The following is a 21011-nucleotide window of genomic DNA, read 5'->3' as shown; positions in this document are numbered from 1 at the left end:
CGTGACAAGTCAGCCCTGTTTAAACCGCCAGCTAACAATTGCACTACACACTGATAAATCCCCTGTCGAGGGGCCCATGAGTGATGGAGGAGAGCTGACTCAGAGAGGACCCTGCTCCAGAAATGGCGTGTGTGCGGCTTCCTGCCATTTCAAAGGGACGATGGCTTCTGATCTCTGCATTTGTGTTCACAACCTCGGACACTAATTTACCGGCAGAAAATGCTTTGTTAAAGATGAATGCTGTGAGTCTGATAAGGAAAACACTGTGTGACCAGGAATGCACCCTTCCTGGGCAGTTTAAAGGTCAAAGCTAAGTAATTCCTCATGAGGAAAAAGGGAGAGGCGGTGAAGACAGACTGGAGAGCAGGAGGCAGACAGTGTTGTTTCTCCGACTACTCAAAGAGCCAGATTTGAAGTACTTATTTGTCTTATAATAGTTCACCTGTGTGTTCTTCAGTCTGATAAAGTTGATGCCTTAGACCTAAAATCTCAGAGTCACCAAACATTGAATTTACTCCGCATTAAGATTCTTACCATCTGGGATTTTATTGTTTTGCTTAAATATATATTTTGAGAATTTCATATATGTAGTGTAGTGTATTTTGATCATATTGGCTATGAACTGGAAGAGAAGTCCATGGCAAGGTCTCCTTCTGCATTGACATTGTATTTGACATGACTCAACGAGCTGAGCACTGCAGGGCCATGTGGCCACATCTTGGATAGGGGAGAGCCAGGAGGAAATTATACACAATGGATAGACACACTTTATGTGTCTATGTTTGCATGGCTTAACATTATTTGTTTTTTCATTTTGTTTTATGTGCATGGGTGTTTGCCTACATGCATGCAAGTCTGTGGTGCACCTGCTTGTTGCCGGTGGAAGCCATAAAACGTCTTTGGGTGCCTTGTATCTGTGGTTGTAGACAATGGGTGCTGAGCACACAACCAAACCCTCTGCAGGCACAGTGAGTGTTTCTAACTGTTGAGCCTCCAGCTTCATTCTTCTGCTTCAGCCAGTCATTTCCTAAGAACATGGGTCCCTTAACCCACTGCTGGCTGCTGAAGAAGGAAGTCAAAGATTCAAGAAAGATGGTTAAGTGAGTTCTTTTTCTATGGCTTTCTCTTTTTCGATATGTGATCTCACTATGTGGCTGACGCTGGCTTTGAGCTTTGAGATCCTTCTGTCTCTGAGTATCAACTCCTTGTCATTCTATTGTATGTGAAGATTTCACCTGAACCCTGGTAGTCGTTATGAGATGGAAATATTTCACACATTCAAGTGTATAAGCAGGAGAGGGAGAAAGGAAGAGGAAGAGGGAGAGGGAGAGGGAGAAACTGTTAGTAGCACATATGAACTCGTGTGCCATGGCCAAATCGGAAGAGCAAAGGAAGTGCCATTTGTGAAGTGAGGGTTTTGTTTTGAATTCTTAAACTTAGTAATAAGAACGATGCCACTGTCGATACAGTTGGAAAGAGTTGTGGCTCCATTGGTTTGATGTCAATTTTCAATAGAAATTAACCACTTTAAGTTGCATAATTAAACCCAGTAACTTAGATTCTAGCTTAAACAACAATGAAGTGACAAAACAGGGTGACAACCAGGACTCTGAGGAACTAGCAAGTTTTCAAGGGTGCTATGTGCTGAAGAATGTGGGGATAGTTAAAAGCCAAGCTTGCCCTTAGTGAAGACGCTGCAGGCTCTGAGGGTAGGAAGAGTGGAGCCACACTTTCTGAGCGCTCTTCATGACGATTGATAGGAAAATGAGCCAGCACCCAAGTGAACAGCACAGTTATCGGTCTGTTCTGCAAACGTGAGCAAATCACTAGTCATTGAAGGGCTTGCCTTCTAGATGGAAGAAAAGGCCGTGGCTTTCTTTTCTTTGTAGACTATTTCTTGGCACCTTAGATGTTCTCAGTGTTAAGGGATGGATGAGTCCATGAAGGCAGTCTGCATTGTCAATGATATGAGAAAGGGAGGAAAGCTGGGAATTGGATAAATATCAGGGGAATGATGATCCTGCTAGGGACAGGAATCAGTGGGGGATGTGCAGCTGGCTTTGGTCGAGCCTCAGACATTGAGTACAGATCTTTTCCTGGACAAGGAGATCAGCAACAAGCTCTCTCAGTAACAGGACAAGGACAGGGACTTTTTGGAAAAAAATGGAATCAGGCAAGAGGCTGTGGCTTTACATTGTACCTCCAGCAGCCTCTCCATTCTAATGACAAATAATTTCAAATATGTTTTCAAAGTTGCTTTATTTGGAAGTTTTTAATATAAATTTTGCCTTATTTCTAAGAGAACTAAAACTCATTGTGAAAATCCCATTGCATGAACCTTAAACTTTTTCTGCAATCCTGTCTTACCCCAGCATCTGCACAAACATGGAGCAAGAAGTGAGAGTGATGACACCAGAAGATGAGGGAGAAATTTGGAAGCGGAAAGGAGTTTGTTTGGGAGGTCAGGTGCCCTAGCTACCGAGAAGCCACCCATTTCCCCTTCTTTCTTTACTGAACGTACTCAAAATTGAACCAGGATGAGCTGTTAGCCTCTTGAAATAAGATAATATACTTAGTGGAAGCTACTGAAAAAGATAGAAGGGGTAGTCACTTATCCTGTGAGCAGTTCACAGAACCCCAGGTGGGAATCATCCTGCCAACACTCAGATAGCCCATGCAGCCTTGGGGTCTCTGACCATGCTGAACGCCATGTCCTAGCTAATGGTACATTGGGTAGAGCCATCCATGGTACCACGAATAAGTGTGAAGTGTTTCCCTTCAATTTTTTTGGAGAACAGAGAGCAAATGGCCCAACTAAGGGTTCTCTAGAAGCACAGGCGTCTCCTGGTGCTTGTCCAGGGATTGTGGTGACAGGAATGGTGTTTCAGAGAGGCTGCTGGTTAAGGAACCCTCTCCTAGGCAGTGGATCGGCACTTTGAGCCTCACTAGTGTCTTCTTGGAAGTGTTGTTATGTCTCTGTGGCTATAGTTAGGCTGCTAGGATGTGTTATAGAGAGCTGGCAGAGTCAAGGGACAGGAGGATGATGAAGGAAAGGCATTTTTATTTATTTAGATCTCTTCTTGAATTCCACATTAGCTGGCCTAGCCAAATGTGTCAGCATCATACAGTGATCCAAAAGTCAGCTAGGTGAATGTGGAACCCAGAAGAAATAAATCCGGAAGACCAGGAAGCTCTGGAGACTCCCACTAGTTAGTATAGTCTATACGAATGTTTGGTCCCTGGTACCCCCACAAAGATAAAGTATTTTCTGCAAAATGATTTCGAGTTCAGAACAATTGCTTTAAAAAGCAAACATGAGCTTGTGTTCCTCTTCTCTGAAGCAATGGAATCAGGGGCTTTTACAATTGTGTCCCTTTCTTTCACAGATTCAGCGTGTAGGTTCACTCTTGAAAGCTTTCCCAAGCCTTTTAGGGTTCACGTGCCAGCCATTTTTGACTATTGTATGTTTCTCATGTATACCTGCAACTCCATCTGGGAGTGCATCTGGGGCCTCCATTTTGTCTCCCTGATCTGCAGCGTGATTTCTCCACCCTGTCCTCTTCCACAGATTGCCTTAGGTTACCAGAAGCTTTTCACCCTTGGGCATAAAATGCCTGGAGAAACCAGGGAGTTTATTTTCCCCACAGGGTGGCCCATAGCCAATTATCTCTGTAGTTCAAAGTGAGAAAGGCTGCTCACTCTTAAGCCCGTTACATCGTCCTAGCACAACTACCAGCTGAGTTGAGCTGATTCTGGAAACAGCTCATTGACTGACTATCTCCCGTGCTTGCCTGGCTCCCCAACTCCCCGAAGACACTCTCCTGAAGCTCATACTCAATTTAGCTTCTTCCCAGGCAGCTTCCTTTTAATGTCTCCCTGACTGGGACTCCAGAAAAGGTGTTATTTACGTACACACATACCCCAAACACATTTCCTAATGCCCAGCTGCTTTGTGAGTGCAAAGATGGTACCCAGATGCCAGAGTGTTCTAGGGCGGTAGATTTTACAGTAGATAAAAATATTTGACATTAGTGCTGTGATTAAACAGTAAAATAAGTCAATATGTGTTCTTACAAAAACAAAGTAGTACCCGAAATTGCTAATAGCAAAGGTATTTATAGCCTTTCTAGAGATTCTTAAAGAGAATCCAAACCTGGAGTTGTTTTTTTGTTAAATGTGATCCATCAAACTGGTTTGGGGGCACAGAACTTTAATACCAGCACTTGGGAGGTAGGGACTGGAACCCGTGGGGTGTGAAGGCAGTGTGAACTGCAGAGTGAAATGCTGTCTTGAAATAGTAAGACAAAATTAAAAAACAACAACAAAAACAAAAGTAAATCCAAACAAAACCAAAAAACTCTGGTAATTTGCAGATCAGTTTTTATCACGATAATAACATAGAACACCCCGAGAAAGTTAGCCGTTTTCCCTAAAGTTTATTTGTTAAAGGGTTAATATGATTTCTTCCCACTATAGTTCCCTATCAGCTGATACATTCACTATATAGCAAGGATGTTATCATTTTTATTTTTGCAGATATTAAGACCGTTTCTTCGAACTCGTCTAGAAGTCACCCCTACTCCAGTGACAGCGAAGATGAATCTGCGGAGCCGTGTCCAGAGGTTCATTCCGGAAACAGTGCAGGGGGAAGTTCCAGAAGTTCCTCTTCTCAGGACCTACATGAAAGTGACGACCAGGGAAAATACCACGCCCCAGTCGAGGAGTCCTTGGAAACTGAGATCGAGGAGCAAGGAATTGCTAAAGTAGAAGAGGTTCACGGACCTCTGCTGACAGAGGTTAGTTGTTTGCCTGCTACTGAGGAAGAACCAGTGGAGGAAACCGAAGAGATTACAGAACCCAAGACGTCTGGGCAGTCTGCTTCCCCAGAGGCAAAGGTTAGAAGTCAGCTCCAGGAAGGAGGCACCTCCGTGATGGAGGACAGAAAAGCCGGCCTCCCTGGGCTGGAAGAAGAGGGTAAGTACATCCAATGAGGTGACGCCACGCTCACGCACGGCCAATGAGGTGCCACGCTCACTCACGTACCTGTGCATGGAAGCTGATTTGTGTCAATGCGACTGCCAGAGCTGGGGAATCAATCTGGATGATTCTGGAAGGATTCTATATTTCCCTTTCTCCTTGTCACAGAATTTCACATGTATTTTCAGCTTGCTGTTTTCCTTCTATTGCATTTTAAAAATGACTTGATCATTCTTACATAGCCTGTTTCCTATTTTCTGTAAATTCCTTCCTATGGTAATTCTATCTCAAAAATCAAATAAAACACGATACATGTGTGAAGTCAAAGACATGTCTGGCTTTTTAGAGGTCAATACTAACGCTGCTGTTTGTTCTGAGTCATGGGTACATCAACTCATGTTGATGGTGCTTAGTGTGCCCTATGCATGGCTGTATGTTGGCTGTGAACTCATTGCATCATAACCATGGCCATCTCTCTCTGGGGGAAGCAGTCATTTCTTAAGAAGGTTGTGTTGCCAAGAACTGAACAGTCAAGGGGCAATCCCAGAACTGGATCAGGTGGAGTGGCCCCAGAGCTTCTAGAGACTTCTATTGTCTCCCTGTCATTGTAGATTAGATTCATACAAAAGTAATAGAATTTCCTAAGCTATTTCATTCTGAACTATTCTCTGACACCGAGCTCTTTCATGCTCTCTGGGTTTCCAGGGTGTGTGGGCAGGTTCTGTTTGATGAGAGGAGTGTAGGGTGGGATGATGGATCCCCAGGACCACACACACATGGAAGGTCAGAGGCTGCTGTCACCTCGGAGGAGACAAGGAATGAGCAGAGCCCAGTCTTTGGCTAGTGAATTGTGTCTTCCTGATAGCTGCTTCTCACAGAGAGCTTTCTGTATTCTTGCAGGCCTCCAGGTCCCCACCATTTGCTCTCATCTGCCTCCCCGACAGTGCACCAGCCGATCTGCTGGGTTCCAATTTAAATCTGCTTCACATTTTAATATTATGAATCCAACAATGTTTTTAAAACTTTGAGTGCTTTTGATTGTTATACGTTTTAGAACTCTAAAAGCTATTATTAAACTATTCAGGCTTATATCTAGGAATAGAGGATATTGACTAGTTACCTGTCTGTCTTATTGCTAATGTAACCTTGTCGTATGTCATGGTAGTATAGTCAAAGTGTAGTGAAGCTCCAACCAGAAAGTGTTAGAAGGCTTGACCACTGGGTTGATGTCACTAATAATGTCTAGAATGAGAAAAGGGATGTGACATGTAAAAGTTCAAAGTAGGACAAGTCCCACGCGGACTTTGATCACTTTGATATAGCTGCCTAACATGACTTGAGCAAGGATGACTCCAGTAGGCATGCTAATGTGGAGGGGAAAAGCTCATAATGCCTCAATCAAAGACAAAGAATGACAGGGAACTAAGAAATGCTGAGCGTTGGAGAGATAGTTTACCTTAGGGAGGAGCATACCAATAGATTATTCAACACCAAATAAATGGGCAGACCTGAAGACATATACAAGTAACATTGTATGAACTAAACAGGATGTATTTATATATTTAGTTACATATATGTAATATACACTTTATGTATATATATAACAATATATATATACTTTATATATATTACATATATAATAATGTGTATATACACATATACATAACAATTAAAGAAAAGAAGCCATGACTTTGAAGGAAAGCAGGGAAAGTACAAGGGAGGAGCTTGCAGAAAGGAAAGGAAAGGAAAAGAAAGGAAAGGGAAAATGATATCATTACATTATATTCTCAAAATTTATTCTAAAAAAGAAAGCAAGCTTTTATGAAGCATGTGCTTGGTAAGGATTTTAAGGCTGAATGCAGGTTTGAAGGTTGAGGCATGAGCAAAGTGTTCCAGATCAGTGGTCTAAGCAGGGCTATGGCCTTCAAGTAAGCCTGTAAAAATAGCCAGGATAAGCTAAAAATGGATCTTATATTTTTAAATGGCCCACAAAACTTGAGGAATTTATTTATTTAGGTCATTACTGGAAGGGGTGTCAATCTTGGCCCCTGAATTATACCACAAATAGTACAACATTTCAAAAAGATTTGCCTTATGTGAATTAAAATTCTTGAAACACTTTGATAAAAAAGTTAGTATCTTTGATCTTGGATGCCGTCATTATATTCTGGTAGAGTATAACAGATAGAGAAAATGTACATAATTTATTAGTTACTAATGAGGAAGACTGAGGTGTGGGCTGGTGGCACAGCTCAGGGGAACAGGGCTTGTCCAGCTCTTCTGAGCTCTGTATTTGAGCTCCAGAAGAGGAAAAGCAAACATCTATAACACTGATTTTAGTCATTATTTTAATGTAAGAAAACTAGGGTTTTTTCCTTCATTTTAAAAAAACAGCATACGAAATAGTAGGATTCAGTATGAGATTTGCATATGCAATTTGTGTTTGTTGATAGTTTTTCTCCTCCATCCTTCCCTCTTTTCTCCTTCCATGCCCATTAATGCCCTTCCTGCCTTGATGTCACGTGTTCTGTGACCAGCACCCTCATGTCTCCCTTTTCTGCTTACATGTCCCCTCTGGGGTTTTATGATCTATATGCACATGCAGACCTGTGAAATCTCATAAGTTTACTAGTGTGTGCTACTACAATTCAGAACAAAATATCAATGGATTGTTTTTAGGATAAAAGTTCTTTCAGGGATAAATAATTCACACATATCTAGGGAAATAAATGTCTGGGACTAAGGTTTGAGGACAGCATCCCTGACCTGTGTCCCTGAATACTGTACAAGGGCCAGCAACGACAGTCCTCCGTAAGCAAGGCTCTCCCATCCTAGCATGACTCTGCTGCCCTGCTGGAGAAAGCCCTGCAGTAGTGTTGGTCATGGAGAGTCTCGCCAGTTACCAGGATCTGTGTCTGCAGGAAATATGGAACCACCCTAGAAATTCTTCCTATTCTGTGGCCCGTAATACAGCCATATATTGTAAATATCAGCAATTTCCTAGAGACACACTGTATTTCTAAAGATGAGCAGAAGGCCATCTCATACTTATAGATTTATAACACATCAATAAAATGTACACCTGTATCAAGTTACTGTGTGTATAAAGGACACATGTAAATGTGTGTGCATATATATCCTTTATGCTGCTGATGTGTGTGGATACACTCATACACAATAAATCTTCCTTTCAAGGAAATCTTCCTTTCAAGGACTATACATGTTATATATATATATATATTAATGCAACGTAAGGGACATAATATATTTAATAAATATTTTGTCTAACTTTAATATTGATGCTGTAATAAAGTAGAACAGACTTAACATGCTTACTATAAAACATTTCTTAAGATGAAATCAGAAATCTTACAGAGCTAAAAATCAAGCTTCTGGAAGCTTCGAGGAGTCTCAATCCCTTCCCTTCTCCAGTCTGCCTCACGCTCACCGGCATCAGTCTCTCACCAGCTTCATTTAAAGCCCCACCTTACCATCTCTAAGTCTGCCCTCCCTCAGACTTCTGCTCCCCTGGTCACGTCTCTTCAAACTCTTGCCCCTCTGCCCTGTCTAACAAAGGCACACAGGTACACACACAGAGTCCTGATACCAAGGCTCTTTATCACCTGTGCCGAGGTGGGGGGATGCAAGGCGATCCGCGTAGGTTTGCAGAATAAGGATATGGTCTTTCAAGCAGGGGATACTGCTCAGTGTTCTAAACGTTTCAAACAAATTAAGAATGCATGAATCACTTGACATGGGCAATAGGAAACAACCAGAAGAACTTACAGAAAATAAATTATTCATCCTGTAATACCATGTATCAAAATAAATGACAGAAAGGAAAAGTTATTTGAAATATTTAAAACATAGATTTTTACATATATTCAAATAAGTAAATAATTTTTGGAAAGTAGGGTTGCCTTAAAATGGATTGTAATATGCTGATGAATAAAATAACAAGTGTTGAACATATCAGTAGATTTTATTCCTCATATTTTAGAAACGGTAAGTATATTTGTTTATTTTCTCAAATACATTGGGACACATTTTACATGATGTCTCTAATTTCACAGGCATTTTATAATCTTTCTATTAGCAGGGTTGGCACCGGAGGTCAGGAATGAGACTTTTGTCCTTGTTAAGCTTTGATACATGCGCTAATTTTACCTGTTAATGTTTATTCTTCATCAATATCTATAGAAATACAAACGGAGCATCTATAAACTAGAAAAAGGTAGTTTAAAAATTACTCAAGCATTTATTACATGAAAAATCACTTTCATTGTTTGGTAAGTTTTTAAATTTTCACACTAACATTTTACAGTTAATTGTCATATTCTATACATTTATTAAGCTTTTATAAAGCATGCTCTGCCTTATGCTACATTGAGACTCTATAAACACTCATGTGTGGCTCTGATAAGCATCCTTAACGTTCATGTTTTCCATTCTTGGGCTTCCTCAGAATCTAACCTTTTCCCTACTGGTGGGTATTTATATTTTTCCACTTTCATTTTGATACAATTTTTATTTTCTCTATGATTAGCAGTACTTTTGTGTTTGATTAACTATCTATTTAAAATTCACAAATATTTCCTCAAGATAGGTTATAAAAAGTATAATTTCTGTATCAAAAGTTACAGTTTTTTTTTTGTGGGCCTTGATGGACTTCCTTCTCACTCACAAACAATAGCCTCAGAAGTTTAAGTATTACAGGGAGGAGGACAGGGTGCCAGCAAATCTGGTGATGCTATCTTCCTGTCTTCCTCATGTGTGTGGCTATACCTAAGAAAACACTCACGGTTCTAGACATTTTATAGGATATACTTACAGAATGTGAACATGAAATAATGGACGAGTAGTGTTTTCTGTTAGTTATAATTTAGAAGACATACAGAAATGCAATAATTTCTGCTGTGTGTGTGTGTGTGTGTGTGATACTGGACTGAACCCAGGGCTTTGAACCTGTTAGCCAAGTGTTCTACTAGTGACCTGTATCTGCAGCTTCATTCTGTGTTTTTAGGTATAAATTAAGAATAGTCAGCTTGTGGAATTTAAACTGAAGTAAGGGTATGACTAAAGTAAAATGTGATTTGTTGTTATGTGTACAGGATAAAACAGGTCTGAATGAGAGCAGACAAATCTGAGCTGAGCTGAGGTCTAAGGACAAGGTCTGAGTGAATGTGGAAGTATTCGGTCGTCTGTTCCGGTAGATTCCTTCTGCCACTGTGTGTGGACGTATTCAGGCATCTGTTCTGGTAGATTCCTTCTGCCACAGTCCACCCAGCATACGCTTCCTGTAAAACACGGTTCTTTGTGTGAATATGACGAAGTCCTTGACTATACAAAGTTTGTGATCAGGGAGGAAATACGTTTGACACATGGACCATAAGCATGGTGGTTTACCTGGTATGCAAATGAGGCAGCAGAATGCTTGTTTAGGGGTACCTTTTGGGGCTGGCTTGTCTGCTAATGGTACATTTGTGCACAGACATGAAGAAGGGACAGAGGTCAGCTACTCTGTCACCTGCCGGAGATCTGAGGGACAGCTAGGAGCCTCAGCCCTGGACTGCGGACAGAGTTTGGGAAGGAAGCTAGTGTAGTGGAGTAGGGTGGGAGGGAGGGAGTCAGGGACAGAGAGAGGGAGAGAAGAGGAGAGTGAGAGGGAGGGGAGCTGAGGTAGACTTACAGACCTCTGTGAAGTACTTATTCGGCCATGGGAAATGCTTACACGGGAAATTTCAGAGTGGACAGATGACATGATCTGAAGTTTGAGAAAGACGACTCTCCCTCCTGTAGGGAGGATGGAATCTGTCCTTGAACAGCTGTGGCCTTGAACTTATAATTAATTCTAGGTTTTGTGGGCCATGCTTCAATGTCACAGGTAACCCCAGAGCATCTTCAGTGTGGAGGCAGATGAGGTTAGCTGTGGGTCTGTCATGATCAGTTTCAGGGAAGGTAATTGATCACCTACAAAGGGTGATCGAGGCACAAAGATACTCTCCAAGGTGACGGTGGACTTAGAATGAACTTGCCTATGTCTGTACTCGGCTTCCATGGATTTTTATGGTTTAGAATTTCAGATACGACCATTGGCATCATTTTCCTCTGTCGTGGGGCAGCTCAGAATTCTTAGCATGCTTACGAAGGGGCCAGTTCATTTTGTTTCAGCGCTAGCAGAGGAGAAGGGATGAATTCCCTGTCCTTGAAGGAACAGGCGGAGAATGTAAAAGATGCACGGGGTATCTGCTAAGGCGCATGCATTTCGACATCTGAAACTGTGGGAACGAGAGCTAATAGGGAGAACTACGGGCAGTGTGGGATGGACAGGTTGGCATTTATATTTTGTGGCTTCACCCGGGTTTTAAGCTTGTGTACTGGGCATCTCATTTCGCACTGCCCAAATTCCTCCTCAGACCCTGCTGGCTACAAAATACTTGATACTTCATAAAAGTAAACAAACAAAATCCCTAAAACCTTCCCAACACACAGTCAGTGGAAGCTCTTGAATGAATCCCTATATTACTTATTTCTCTAGAGATTTTTGTTTTACCTGAACTGGGTAATAATGAATGCAGAAAACTTTATTTTTAAAAAAATAATCACAAAAGTAAGCATGGCATCCTAGATTTGGGTTTAGTTGACAAAATATAGCTCTTATTGCATTACCATTATGAATACCTTACTTTTTCTTAGAATCTGAGTTTATGATAAGGAGTCTATAGAAACTTCCAACTTCCTTATTTAAACCATATGGGCAGACTGTGCTTCAAAATGATTGAAACTCTTTTATTATTATTTTGTAATAATATTTTATAGTATTTATGACTCGGACATTTATTGACTTCTGTTCGTATCCTATCTATGAGAGCCTGCGCTTTGGCATTTAATGGTCTGGTTTATTTACACCATTGTTCGGCTTTCTGCAGTGCGCTCCATTGTCTGTGCAGGCCTCATGGCAGGTGCTAATACGTAAGACTTAAGGACCATAAGACTCCATTAGAAAAGGAGGCTAATCAGAAAAACTGAAGATGCCAGTGCAATTGGTGATAAGAGCTCTGTGTGTCCCAGTCTTGGCTCTGTTTGAAATCAGGACAATCATAAAGGGTTGCACTTGGAAAAATGTAATTTTTTTCCTGAATCATGGACAATTTCATGATCCAGATGTCACACAATCCACAGAATTTGTTGCATCAGAGCATGAGAGAGAAAGACACAAGGAGCTTTCTGGAGTTGATTTCCCATGAGAAAGAAGAAGGACCTCAACCTAATTAAGAAGTGATCCTCTAAGACCATCAATTCTCGGTGATGTGAGGGAATATCAGAATGTTTTCCTTCACAATGACCTTCAGAAAGCAAAAGTCTGGGCAAGGCCAGCACACAGGGTGGTCTCTCCGCCATGAGGTTCAAAGCCTCATCTCCTCTTCCTTCCACATAGTTCTTGGGCCTATGCTTTGAGTTTAACTACTTAGCTTAACACATCAGAGAAGGCGGTAGGTATGCAGTTCCTATTGGAAATTAATGACATTCAGAAAGCTTCCCCACTCTTTAGATGAAAACACACAAATAACACCCAGTTTTGTATAAATAAAGCTGCCCCTCTTTCCCAGTAGATAATGACGTAAAAGGCATCGATAGAAGGTTGGCTCACTGGGTTCTCATGTGTCCTTTCCCTAGGGGTTCAGAGTCCACGTTTTGGAGTCCAGGTCCTATGGCAACGGTGCATCAAAGCGAGGACTCCTTTGCATAGTGTGCTCTGCAACAGATGAGAAACCAAGGAGTTCACAGATAGTCCTCTCATCAAAGAAAAGTTTCGCTCCTTAATTATTGATTATGCTATTAGAACAAGAAAATGCTGTTTTAAAGATGATATATTTCAGACTCTAGACTTATACAATGACTCCACCCAAGCTAGAGTGAAGAGCTCCTAAGTAATACATCACAAATACGGAAGCCCGTAACACTACTTCCAGGAGTGTGTGAGAAGGGTGGGCCAGCAGGCAGGCAGCAGACAGGCCAGGTGCTGGCTACCGCCCTGACTCACTAAGGCAGCTTCACCATTGATTTGGCGTGAGTCGTCATGGTCAGGTTAACATGACTGCTTAGACTCGATCTTCATTCAGTGACTGCTTTATAACTATTGTTTATTATTATTATTATTATTATTATTATTATTTTATTGTAAGCCATATATCTTTGAAGTTTTTGGTTAACATTCACTGCAATGATTTAATTATGATATTTACATCCATATATAACACACCCTTTTTTTCCGGTTCACTCACAGCCCTCCCTTCCTCCCAGCTCCCTTCTTACTGGTCCGTTTCTTCCTCACAAACCTGCCCTACTTTCATGTCATGCCTCTGCCGTGACCTATGTTTTCAGCCTTTCCCATCTCTTGAGACCTTTTTCTTCCACTCACATATAGCTGCACACATATGTAAGTTTGCACCTAGATCCCACATATGAGAGAAAGAACATGTGGTATTTATCTATTGGAGTTTGGCTTATTTTAGTAAATCTCGCAGTGTTTGGCACCCAGGACAAACTCAGATGTACCGCAGAAATGCTGCTGAGTCAGGCTCCATCCCTTGCCCTAACATCCTGACGATTGCCATTGCTCAATCAACCAACCTGTTTGATTCAAATTCCCAAACCATAGCTTATTTAAACTTTAACTATGCAACATCACGATGACATTAATGATAGGTGAGGTTCATGTCCTCCATTCACAAATGTCCCAAACTGACTCAGTAGCACATCCAGCTGCAACTGAGTTGTCAAGAAGTGGTGTGAACTCCAAACTGTAGTGTCCTGAGTAAATGTTTCTGTTTGTACATTGGGTAAGTGAAGAAACTTAATGTTCAAACAGAATTGTAAACAATATATCTGAGTTATACAATGTTCCCCTTTCTGTTTGTCTTAATATTTATTTTTGCCACTGAGAGACACCTGTAGATATCACAGTATTTCTTCCCAAACCACCAGTTACCTCAAAGAAATTTATTAAGCTGGTCAAGATGGCGTCATCGTTGTTTCTCTCAAAGCATAGTCCTTGGATTAGCCTGCATCATGATGCCAGAATGAGGAAGAAGAGGCGAAGGAGGGAAGAGACATGGAAGCAGAGGGGGAAACAGGAGACAGATGCACAATGTTTCCACTCCCGAAGGCAGGTCTCTGTCCCAGGTTATCACAGGAATTTCTGCTGACCACAGGGTGAGGAGAAGTTGTAGCAGTAGTGAGGTCAGACACGGGCCGTCAGGTGACCAATAGTGAGGAGACAGTGTTGTCAGACACTAAAGACAAACATAGCCAACTTTACAGTTGACCTCAGCTTGGGCTTCGGTGAAGAAACATGGAAAATACGTCTTATCGGCCCCACCATGCAGCAATAGCTATCATATTTAGTATACAGGCACTTGCTGCCCCGGGGGCTCAGGTGACTCTATACATTACTTCACTTCCTCCTCTTGATACCTTTGATTCCATCTCTCTTTTGACAGACAGGTAAAATGAGGAAACAGCATGGAAGAGAGGACTTGAACCTGGACCCCTGTGTCTTGAAGGTCCACGGTAGTAGTCAGTGTTATAGAACAGAAACTCATGTGAGAATGTGCACTGTCCGACTGATAGGAACTCCATGACAGCTTATGTCCATATGGGGCGAGCACTAAGGTCAGATCATTAGATCTCCTAATGGACGGGACACTCAGGGTGAGGCAGCATGCGTAGGTTCAGTAATTTAAAAGGGTAGTAGTGATCGGTGTCATGAGTGAAAGAACAGACATTTCTAGAAAACGACAGGCACCTCGGTTGCTTCTCTAGTCCCGCCATCCATCGTGTGTGCACTTGGCAACTGTCACGGCTTCTGGCTGCTGTCTATTTTCCTGGAAGTGCTGCTTTGCATGAATCCCCTCACTTCATGATTGACTCCCGTGTGTTGTGCTTTCCTTCAAAAATCATAGCTTAGAAGCTGTTTAATCTTTACGTATGTTTGGAAGCAAGTCACATTTTCATGTGAATTTGTTTAAGTTAAATTCGTCCGTCTTACTCGAATGATGTGAAATACCGATGTCTGCATGGCCTGTCTTATGCCTTTTGATATTTTATATGCTCTCCAATCAGTTGGACAGAAAACAGGTGAAGCCCAAGCACCTGGCCACTTCTGCTCCCACATTGCAGCTGGACTTAGCAGCCCAAGGGATGAGGTGACACCCACGAGGGAACTGGAGGTCAACCTGAGCAGAGGTAAGGGGCTGTTGTTACTTAGGGAAGACCTGAAGGGAAGTTCTCCGCAAATGCCACCTTACCTCTGTCTTTCATCTTCAAGTCCTTGTTTGATCCCTTTGCCCCTTCCTTCCTTCCTTCCTTCCTTCCTTCCTTCCTTCCTTCCTTCCTTCCTTCCTTCCTTCCTTCCTTCTCTCCCTTCCTCCCTCTACCTTCCCCCCCTCTTTCTTTTTTTTCTTCCTTCCTTCCTTCCTTCCTCCCTCCCTCCCTCTACCTTCCCCTCCCTCCCTCCCTTCCTTCCTTCCTTCCTTCCTTCCTTCCTTCCTTCCTTCCTTCCTCCCTCCCTCTACCTTCCCCTCCCTCCCTCCCTCCCTTCCTTCCTTCCTTCCTTCCTTCCTTCCTTCCTTCCTCCCTCCCTCTACCTTCCCCTCTCTTTCTTTCTTTCTTTCTCTCTCTCTCTCCTCTCTCTCTCTCTCTCTCTCTCTCTTTCTTTCTTTCTTTCTTCTTTCCTTCCTTATTTTTTGATTCTCATGTAATGGATAGGGATATGGTGGCAAAAAATGCCCCAGAGGTCTGAAGGAGAGCTTTGAAACTGACATTAGCTATAACTACTGTTTTTTAAAAATAAATTAATGTTAAGATATAAAAAAAACAAACAAACAACATAAAAACCTCACTGGTCATATTCCATAGCCTTACTGACAGTGTGAATTTATCTATGCTGACCAAGTAAGAGACGTTAAGAGCCCTAGCACACCATGTTTTACAAGGGTTCATGTAAACTTCTCAGTCTTTGAGAATTAGGAAAGAATTCACTGTAGTCAGTGTGTAGTGGGACCAGTATCCCATCTTCCAGAGTGCCAACCAAACATCAAGTCAACGAACGTGACTCAATACATGTGGTCCTGTGTCCGTGATGGTGGGCTTCCTCATATGTGGTGAATGCTGTTTGTAACTTTGTTTTGATTTGACTGTATGAGTGTGTGAGTTTGTGTGTGAGTGTGTGTAAGAGAGAGAGTGTGTGAGTGTGTGAGGGAGTGTGTGAGAGTGCGTATGAGTGTGTATGAATGTGTGTGAGTTTCTGTGAGTATGTGTGTGAGTGTGTGAGACTGTGTGTGTGAGAGAGTGTGTGAGTGTGAGAGTGTGTAAGTATGTGTGTGAGTGTTTGAGAGAGTGTGTGAGTGTGTGTGTGAGAGAGTGTGTGAGTATTGTGTATGAGTGGTGTGTGAGTGTGTGTATAGTGCGTGAGTTTTGTGAGAGTGTGTATATGTATGTGTGAGAGTGTGTGTGACTATGTGTGTGAGTGTGTGTATATGAGTGTGTGAGAGTGTGTGTGAGTGTGTGTGAGAGAATGTGAGCATGTGAGAGTATATGAGTGTGTGTGAGTATGGTGTGTGTGTATGTGAGGTGTGTGTATGTGTGTAGTGGTGTGGTGGTCGTGTGTGTGTACTCGCTCTGTTCTCGACTTTACCCCCCTCTCCAGTGTCAAGTGAGAGCTACTATGCGACTGAGACAACTTCATGTATGTTCTAGAAGGTACAAAGAAGAAAGGCTCCCTTCCGTCTTTGGGCCGCACGAAAGAGGGTCAGGTGACATTTGCAGAAGCAGTGGGTGACTCACAAGAGAGCAATGCTGAACTTTTGCAGTAGACGTTCCTTTACAGGAATTCTGGGGAGCCTCCCAAGCACACAGGAGAGCCACGGATGTTCCTGAGGAGGCCAGGCTCCAGTGACATTAGCTGTCTAGGTCATTGAAAGCAGTGGGCTGAGGGAGTGGAAGTCACGAGGCTTTTCAGGCAGACACAGTACTGCCAGTTTCACACAGCCATACCATTGCTGGCTACAAGAATTCTGCCAGACATGGCTGCTAACATGTTATGGGTAAAAAAAAAAGTGAAAACTTAGAGAGGTGCTATTTCCAAAGTTCATGTAACTAGTAAACATAAGAACTACATGTCTACACACCAGGTTCGTCTGAACTCTCAGGTACGTGCTTATTGCATGGGATCTCATGATCCCGTTTATGTGTTCTACACATTTGCTTCTGTAACACATTTCCTCAAAGCTCATGAGATTGCCATAAAAATACACCTTTTACACACAGCTATTTCTGAGAAAGGCTTCAATTACCCATTCTTCCATGTGTTGGGAATGTTCTGTTTGACTTCTCTGTGCTGTGTGTGTTCATATAACAGCTCAGCTGGGTTCCATTAGCACATTTTCTCCTAGAATTTAAACAATATATTATTACGTGGAGACTAGGCAATTTTATTCCCCCGTTTTCGTGAATGCTCTTTAATTAATCCATAAATTCAGAGGCCAGGGTAGAAAAGCAGATGTCTTCTTTTAAATGTTTTCCGTAACTGACTTTTTAATAACATTTCATGCAGGAATCTGAGCAGCAACAGATAAGAAGAAACTTGGCATCCAGGGCTATTTCTCATTGTCCCAACATAGCTGTGTTCTGAGTCAGTCCCCGTCTACGGGGAAGTAGAAATGGGCTACATCTTTTTCCAGGGGAATTTTCTACATGACTTCTGAGCAGACAGTTTGGCTCTGCTTAGCCCTGCCAGTGCTCTTAAGGACAATCTTGGGAATTGCTAATTGATGCCTATAAAATGACCTATAAAAGCCAACTTTAGCCTCCCTGACAGACCTGGATTATTAAAATTTTACTTTGTAATTAAAGACAGGAGAACCCATCTTCTAAATATATGTTTTAAGGGGATATGTCAGCTCTTATTGCCCACCATCCATAGTTTGTGGTACTACTTGTCAAGAGGCTGAGATAGCCAGCAAAAGCTGTGTTTGAAGAGGTCATAGAGCAATAACAACGTAGGGTCTGTGGGGGAGCGGGGCAGAGAAGATTCTTTTAGGTTGTCACTGATAGTACCCGCAGGTAAAATAGCCAAGCAAGCCTCTGCTCAGAGGTAAAGGCACCCTGAACCCGGTGACCTGCATTTCCTCCCTGGACCCCACACGGTGGAAAGAGGGAACTGATCACTGAAAGTTGTCCCCTGAGCTCCATGTGGTCGCTGTGGTAGAAAATGATCACTCTCCACAATATTATAATAAAGAAATGCAAAAACATTTTAAGAATGCAAGTAAGAAAAGAAAACAAGGGCAGTTTCTTTGCTTATTGCATAGGTTTACATGATATACTGATAGAATCATTTATCACAATTCATAGAACCTACAAGTGTGTACATGTATCATCAAATCTGTCTCGGTGACTATCACCATTACAAACAGCCTGGCTGAGTGTATTAGTCAAGGTTCTCCAAGTAACAGAATTTATAGAATGCATCTCTCTATGTATAGAAAGGAAATTTATTAGAATGATTTAGAGACTGTGGCCCAGCTAATCCAACATTGGCTGCCTATGAACAGTGTGTCGAAGAATGCAGTCGCTGTTCAGGCCACAAGTCTCAGCTGGTCTATAGTATATGCCAGAATCTCAAAGAAGCAGGCTCTAATGCCATTGGAGGAACTTGCTAGGAAAAGTGAGAACAAACGAGCAAAGGGAAGGGAGAGAGAGCTTCTTCATTCCATGTCCTTGATAGAGGATGCCAGTGCAAGGTGCAGCCATAATTAAAGGTGAATTTTCCCACCTCAAAAGATCTAGATTAAAGGATTAACTTCGAACCTCAGTGATCCAGATTAGAAGTGGGCCTCCCACTTCAAATAATTCAATTAAGAAAATTAAGAAAAAAAAACCCTCACAGGTGTTCCTAGTCGTTGAGTTTTAGTTAATTCCAGTTGTAGTCAAATTGGCAACCATGAACAGACATCACATTAAAGCCAATTATAAAAGAGACTTGTTTAACTGGACTTATGATTTCGGAGGGGTAGAGCCCATGGTGGCACAGTAAACACTCCAGCAGCTGAATGTCTGCATCTGGATTTGAAGGAGGCAGCAGAGAGAACACTGAGAATAGTATGAGACTTTGAAGCCTCAGAGCCCACTCCTAGTGTCACCTTCCTCCAGCAGGACAGCATTTTCTAATCCTTCAAAGCAGACCCCCCCACAGAGGGACCAAGTTTATATAAGCCTATGGGGGGGATTCTCATTCAAACTACCAAGTTCTACTTCCGGGTCCCTGTAGGCTGGCAGCCATATCATAAAGCAAAATGCATTTAATCCAACATCAAAGAACCCATAGTCTTTTACAGTCTCCACAAAGTTTAAAGTTCAAGTACCTTCTCAGAGTCAAGGCAATCTCTTAACTGTAACCCCCTACAAAAGCAAAGCCCCAATTCAATACTTCCAATGTACAGCAGCACAGAATATATATTACCATCGCAAAATGGGGGGATGGGGCAGTGTAAGGAAATACTGAACCAAAACAAGGCCCAAATTCCAAATCCTATAGTCCCACATCTCATGTCAAAGGCTGAGACAGCTCAGCCTTTCCAGCTTTGCTGGCTGGAACACACTTCTCTCTTTTGGGCGGCTTCACTTCCTGTCTGAAGCTCTCCTTGATTCAGGGGTCTCCCTGCCACATGCTTGGCCTCAGCGGTTCTCCTTGATTGTAGACAATGATCTTCTGTCTTCCTTATTCTATGTCTGCATGACTCTAAAGCTGGAACCATGTGGACCAGAGTGCCAGGTTCAGATCCTGCTTGGGATGGAGCCTGGCCTCTTTCTTGATTTCTATTTCCATAAGCTTTCCTTTGTTGTTGCTTAGTAGGAGCATAAAATTCCTCAGGTATTTTTCGCTTTAGAAATAAAAGGTTTATTTGGGCTGGGCCTTGCCCTGATGGTGCCCCTTCCTTTATTTCAGTTTACACCAGGCCTTGTCTTCTCTCTTTCAGCACACACCTTAGCGACAACACTTAGTTTCCTAGTTCTCTTTTCCCTCAGCTGAAAGTTTAGCATTTCTTCTTGTCCTGCTTGCTTTTTCTAACTGTAGCTCTGCATAATGGTGATTTCCGATAACCATGTGGCCATCACTATTAGGCTATCTTGAATCTCTCTTGCCAATGAAACTAATCCATTATGTTTCAATTTTGCCTCAGGCAAATTTTTAGGGCTAGGGCAAACCGTAGCCACAGGTTTTGCTACTACAGCAGAGGAGTGGTCTCTGGCTCAGCTGCTAGTGATGCTCCACCCTGGTCCTGAAACCTCTTGAGCTGGGCCTCCCTAGCCAACAGCTCTCTCGGCACAACTGTCTTCCATGTTCTTACTAGGTTGGCCCATTAAGCTCCATTTACAGCACCCAGCCACTTGCCTGGTCCAAAGTCCCAAAGTCTTCCACATTTCTCCCCAAACTGGCATGGTCAAGTTTATCACCGCGATAGCCCACACCCTGGTTCTGTCTTAGTTACTTTGCAGTTGCTGTGGAGAGACACCATGACCAAGGGAACTGGTATATGAAAGCATTTGCTTAGGCTGTTATCTCAGATGGTTAGAGCGCTTGATGGCAGAGCAAAGGCAGGGTAGGGAAAACAGCTGGGGGCTCACATCTTGATCTGTAATTGGAGACAGAGAGATTGTTTGAAATCTCTAACCCTGTCCTCCAAGGTCACACCTTCTAATCCTTCCCAAGTAGTTCCAACAAGGAGTCAAACCACATGACCAAGTATTCACTATCATCCAAGTCACCACAGTGTCCATTTTGGTGATTGTGGGTTCCTATACGTGTGCTTGAGTGTCCATGCACACCTGTAGGTCAGAGGTCACCCTTGGTTGTCATTCCTAAATGAAGTTTCCACCCTGTTTTATGTGTTGTTGTTTGTGTTGTTTTGAGACAGGATCTCTTACTGAACCTGGCTCATCCAGTAAGTAAGGATGAGTGGCCATCAACC

The 21011-nt window shown here is 42.4% G+C and overlaps 1 protein-coding gene across 1 annotated transcript in view; it reads left to right on the top strand.

Moving 5' to 3' along the window:
• Positions 1-21011, top strand: part of Erich3 (glutamate rich 3) — a 76254-nt gene that overhangs the window by 51220 nt on the left and 4023 nt on the right. Inside the window, exons 12-13 of the mRNA XM_085677500.2 lie at positions 4537-4974; positions 15103-15225. Of these exons, the coding sequence (XP_085533626.2) occupies positions 4537-4974; positions 15103-15225 (561 nt within the window). The remainder of the gene's footprint in view (positions 1-4536; positions 4975-15102; positions 15226-21011) is intronic.

This window comes from Myodes glareolus, chromosome 17, assembly GCF_982192425.1.
Source record: "Myodes glareolus chromosome 17, mMyoGla1.1, whole genome shotgun sequence".
Taxonomy (NCBI): domain Eukaryota; kingdom Metazoa; phylum Chordata; class Mammalia; order Rodentia; family Cricetidae; genus Myodes; species Myodes glareolus.
This window is presented reverse-complemented; position numbering and strand designations above follow the sequence as displayed.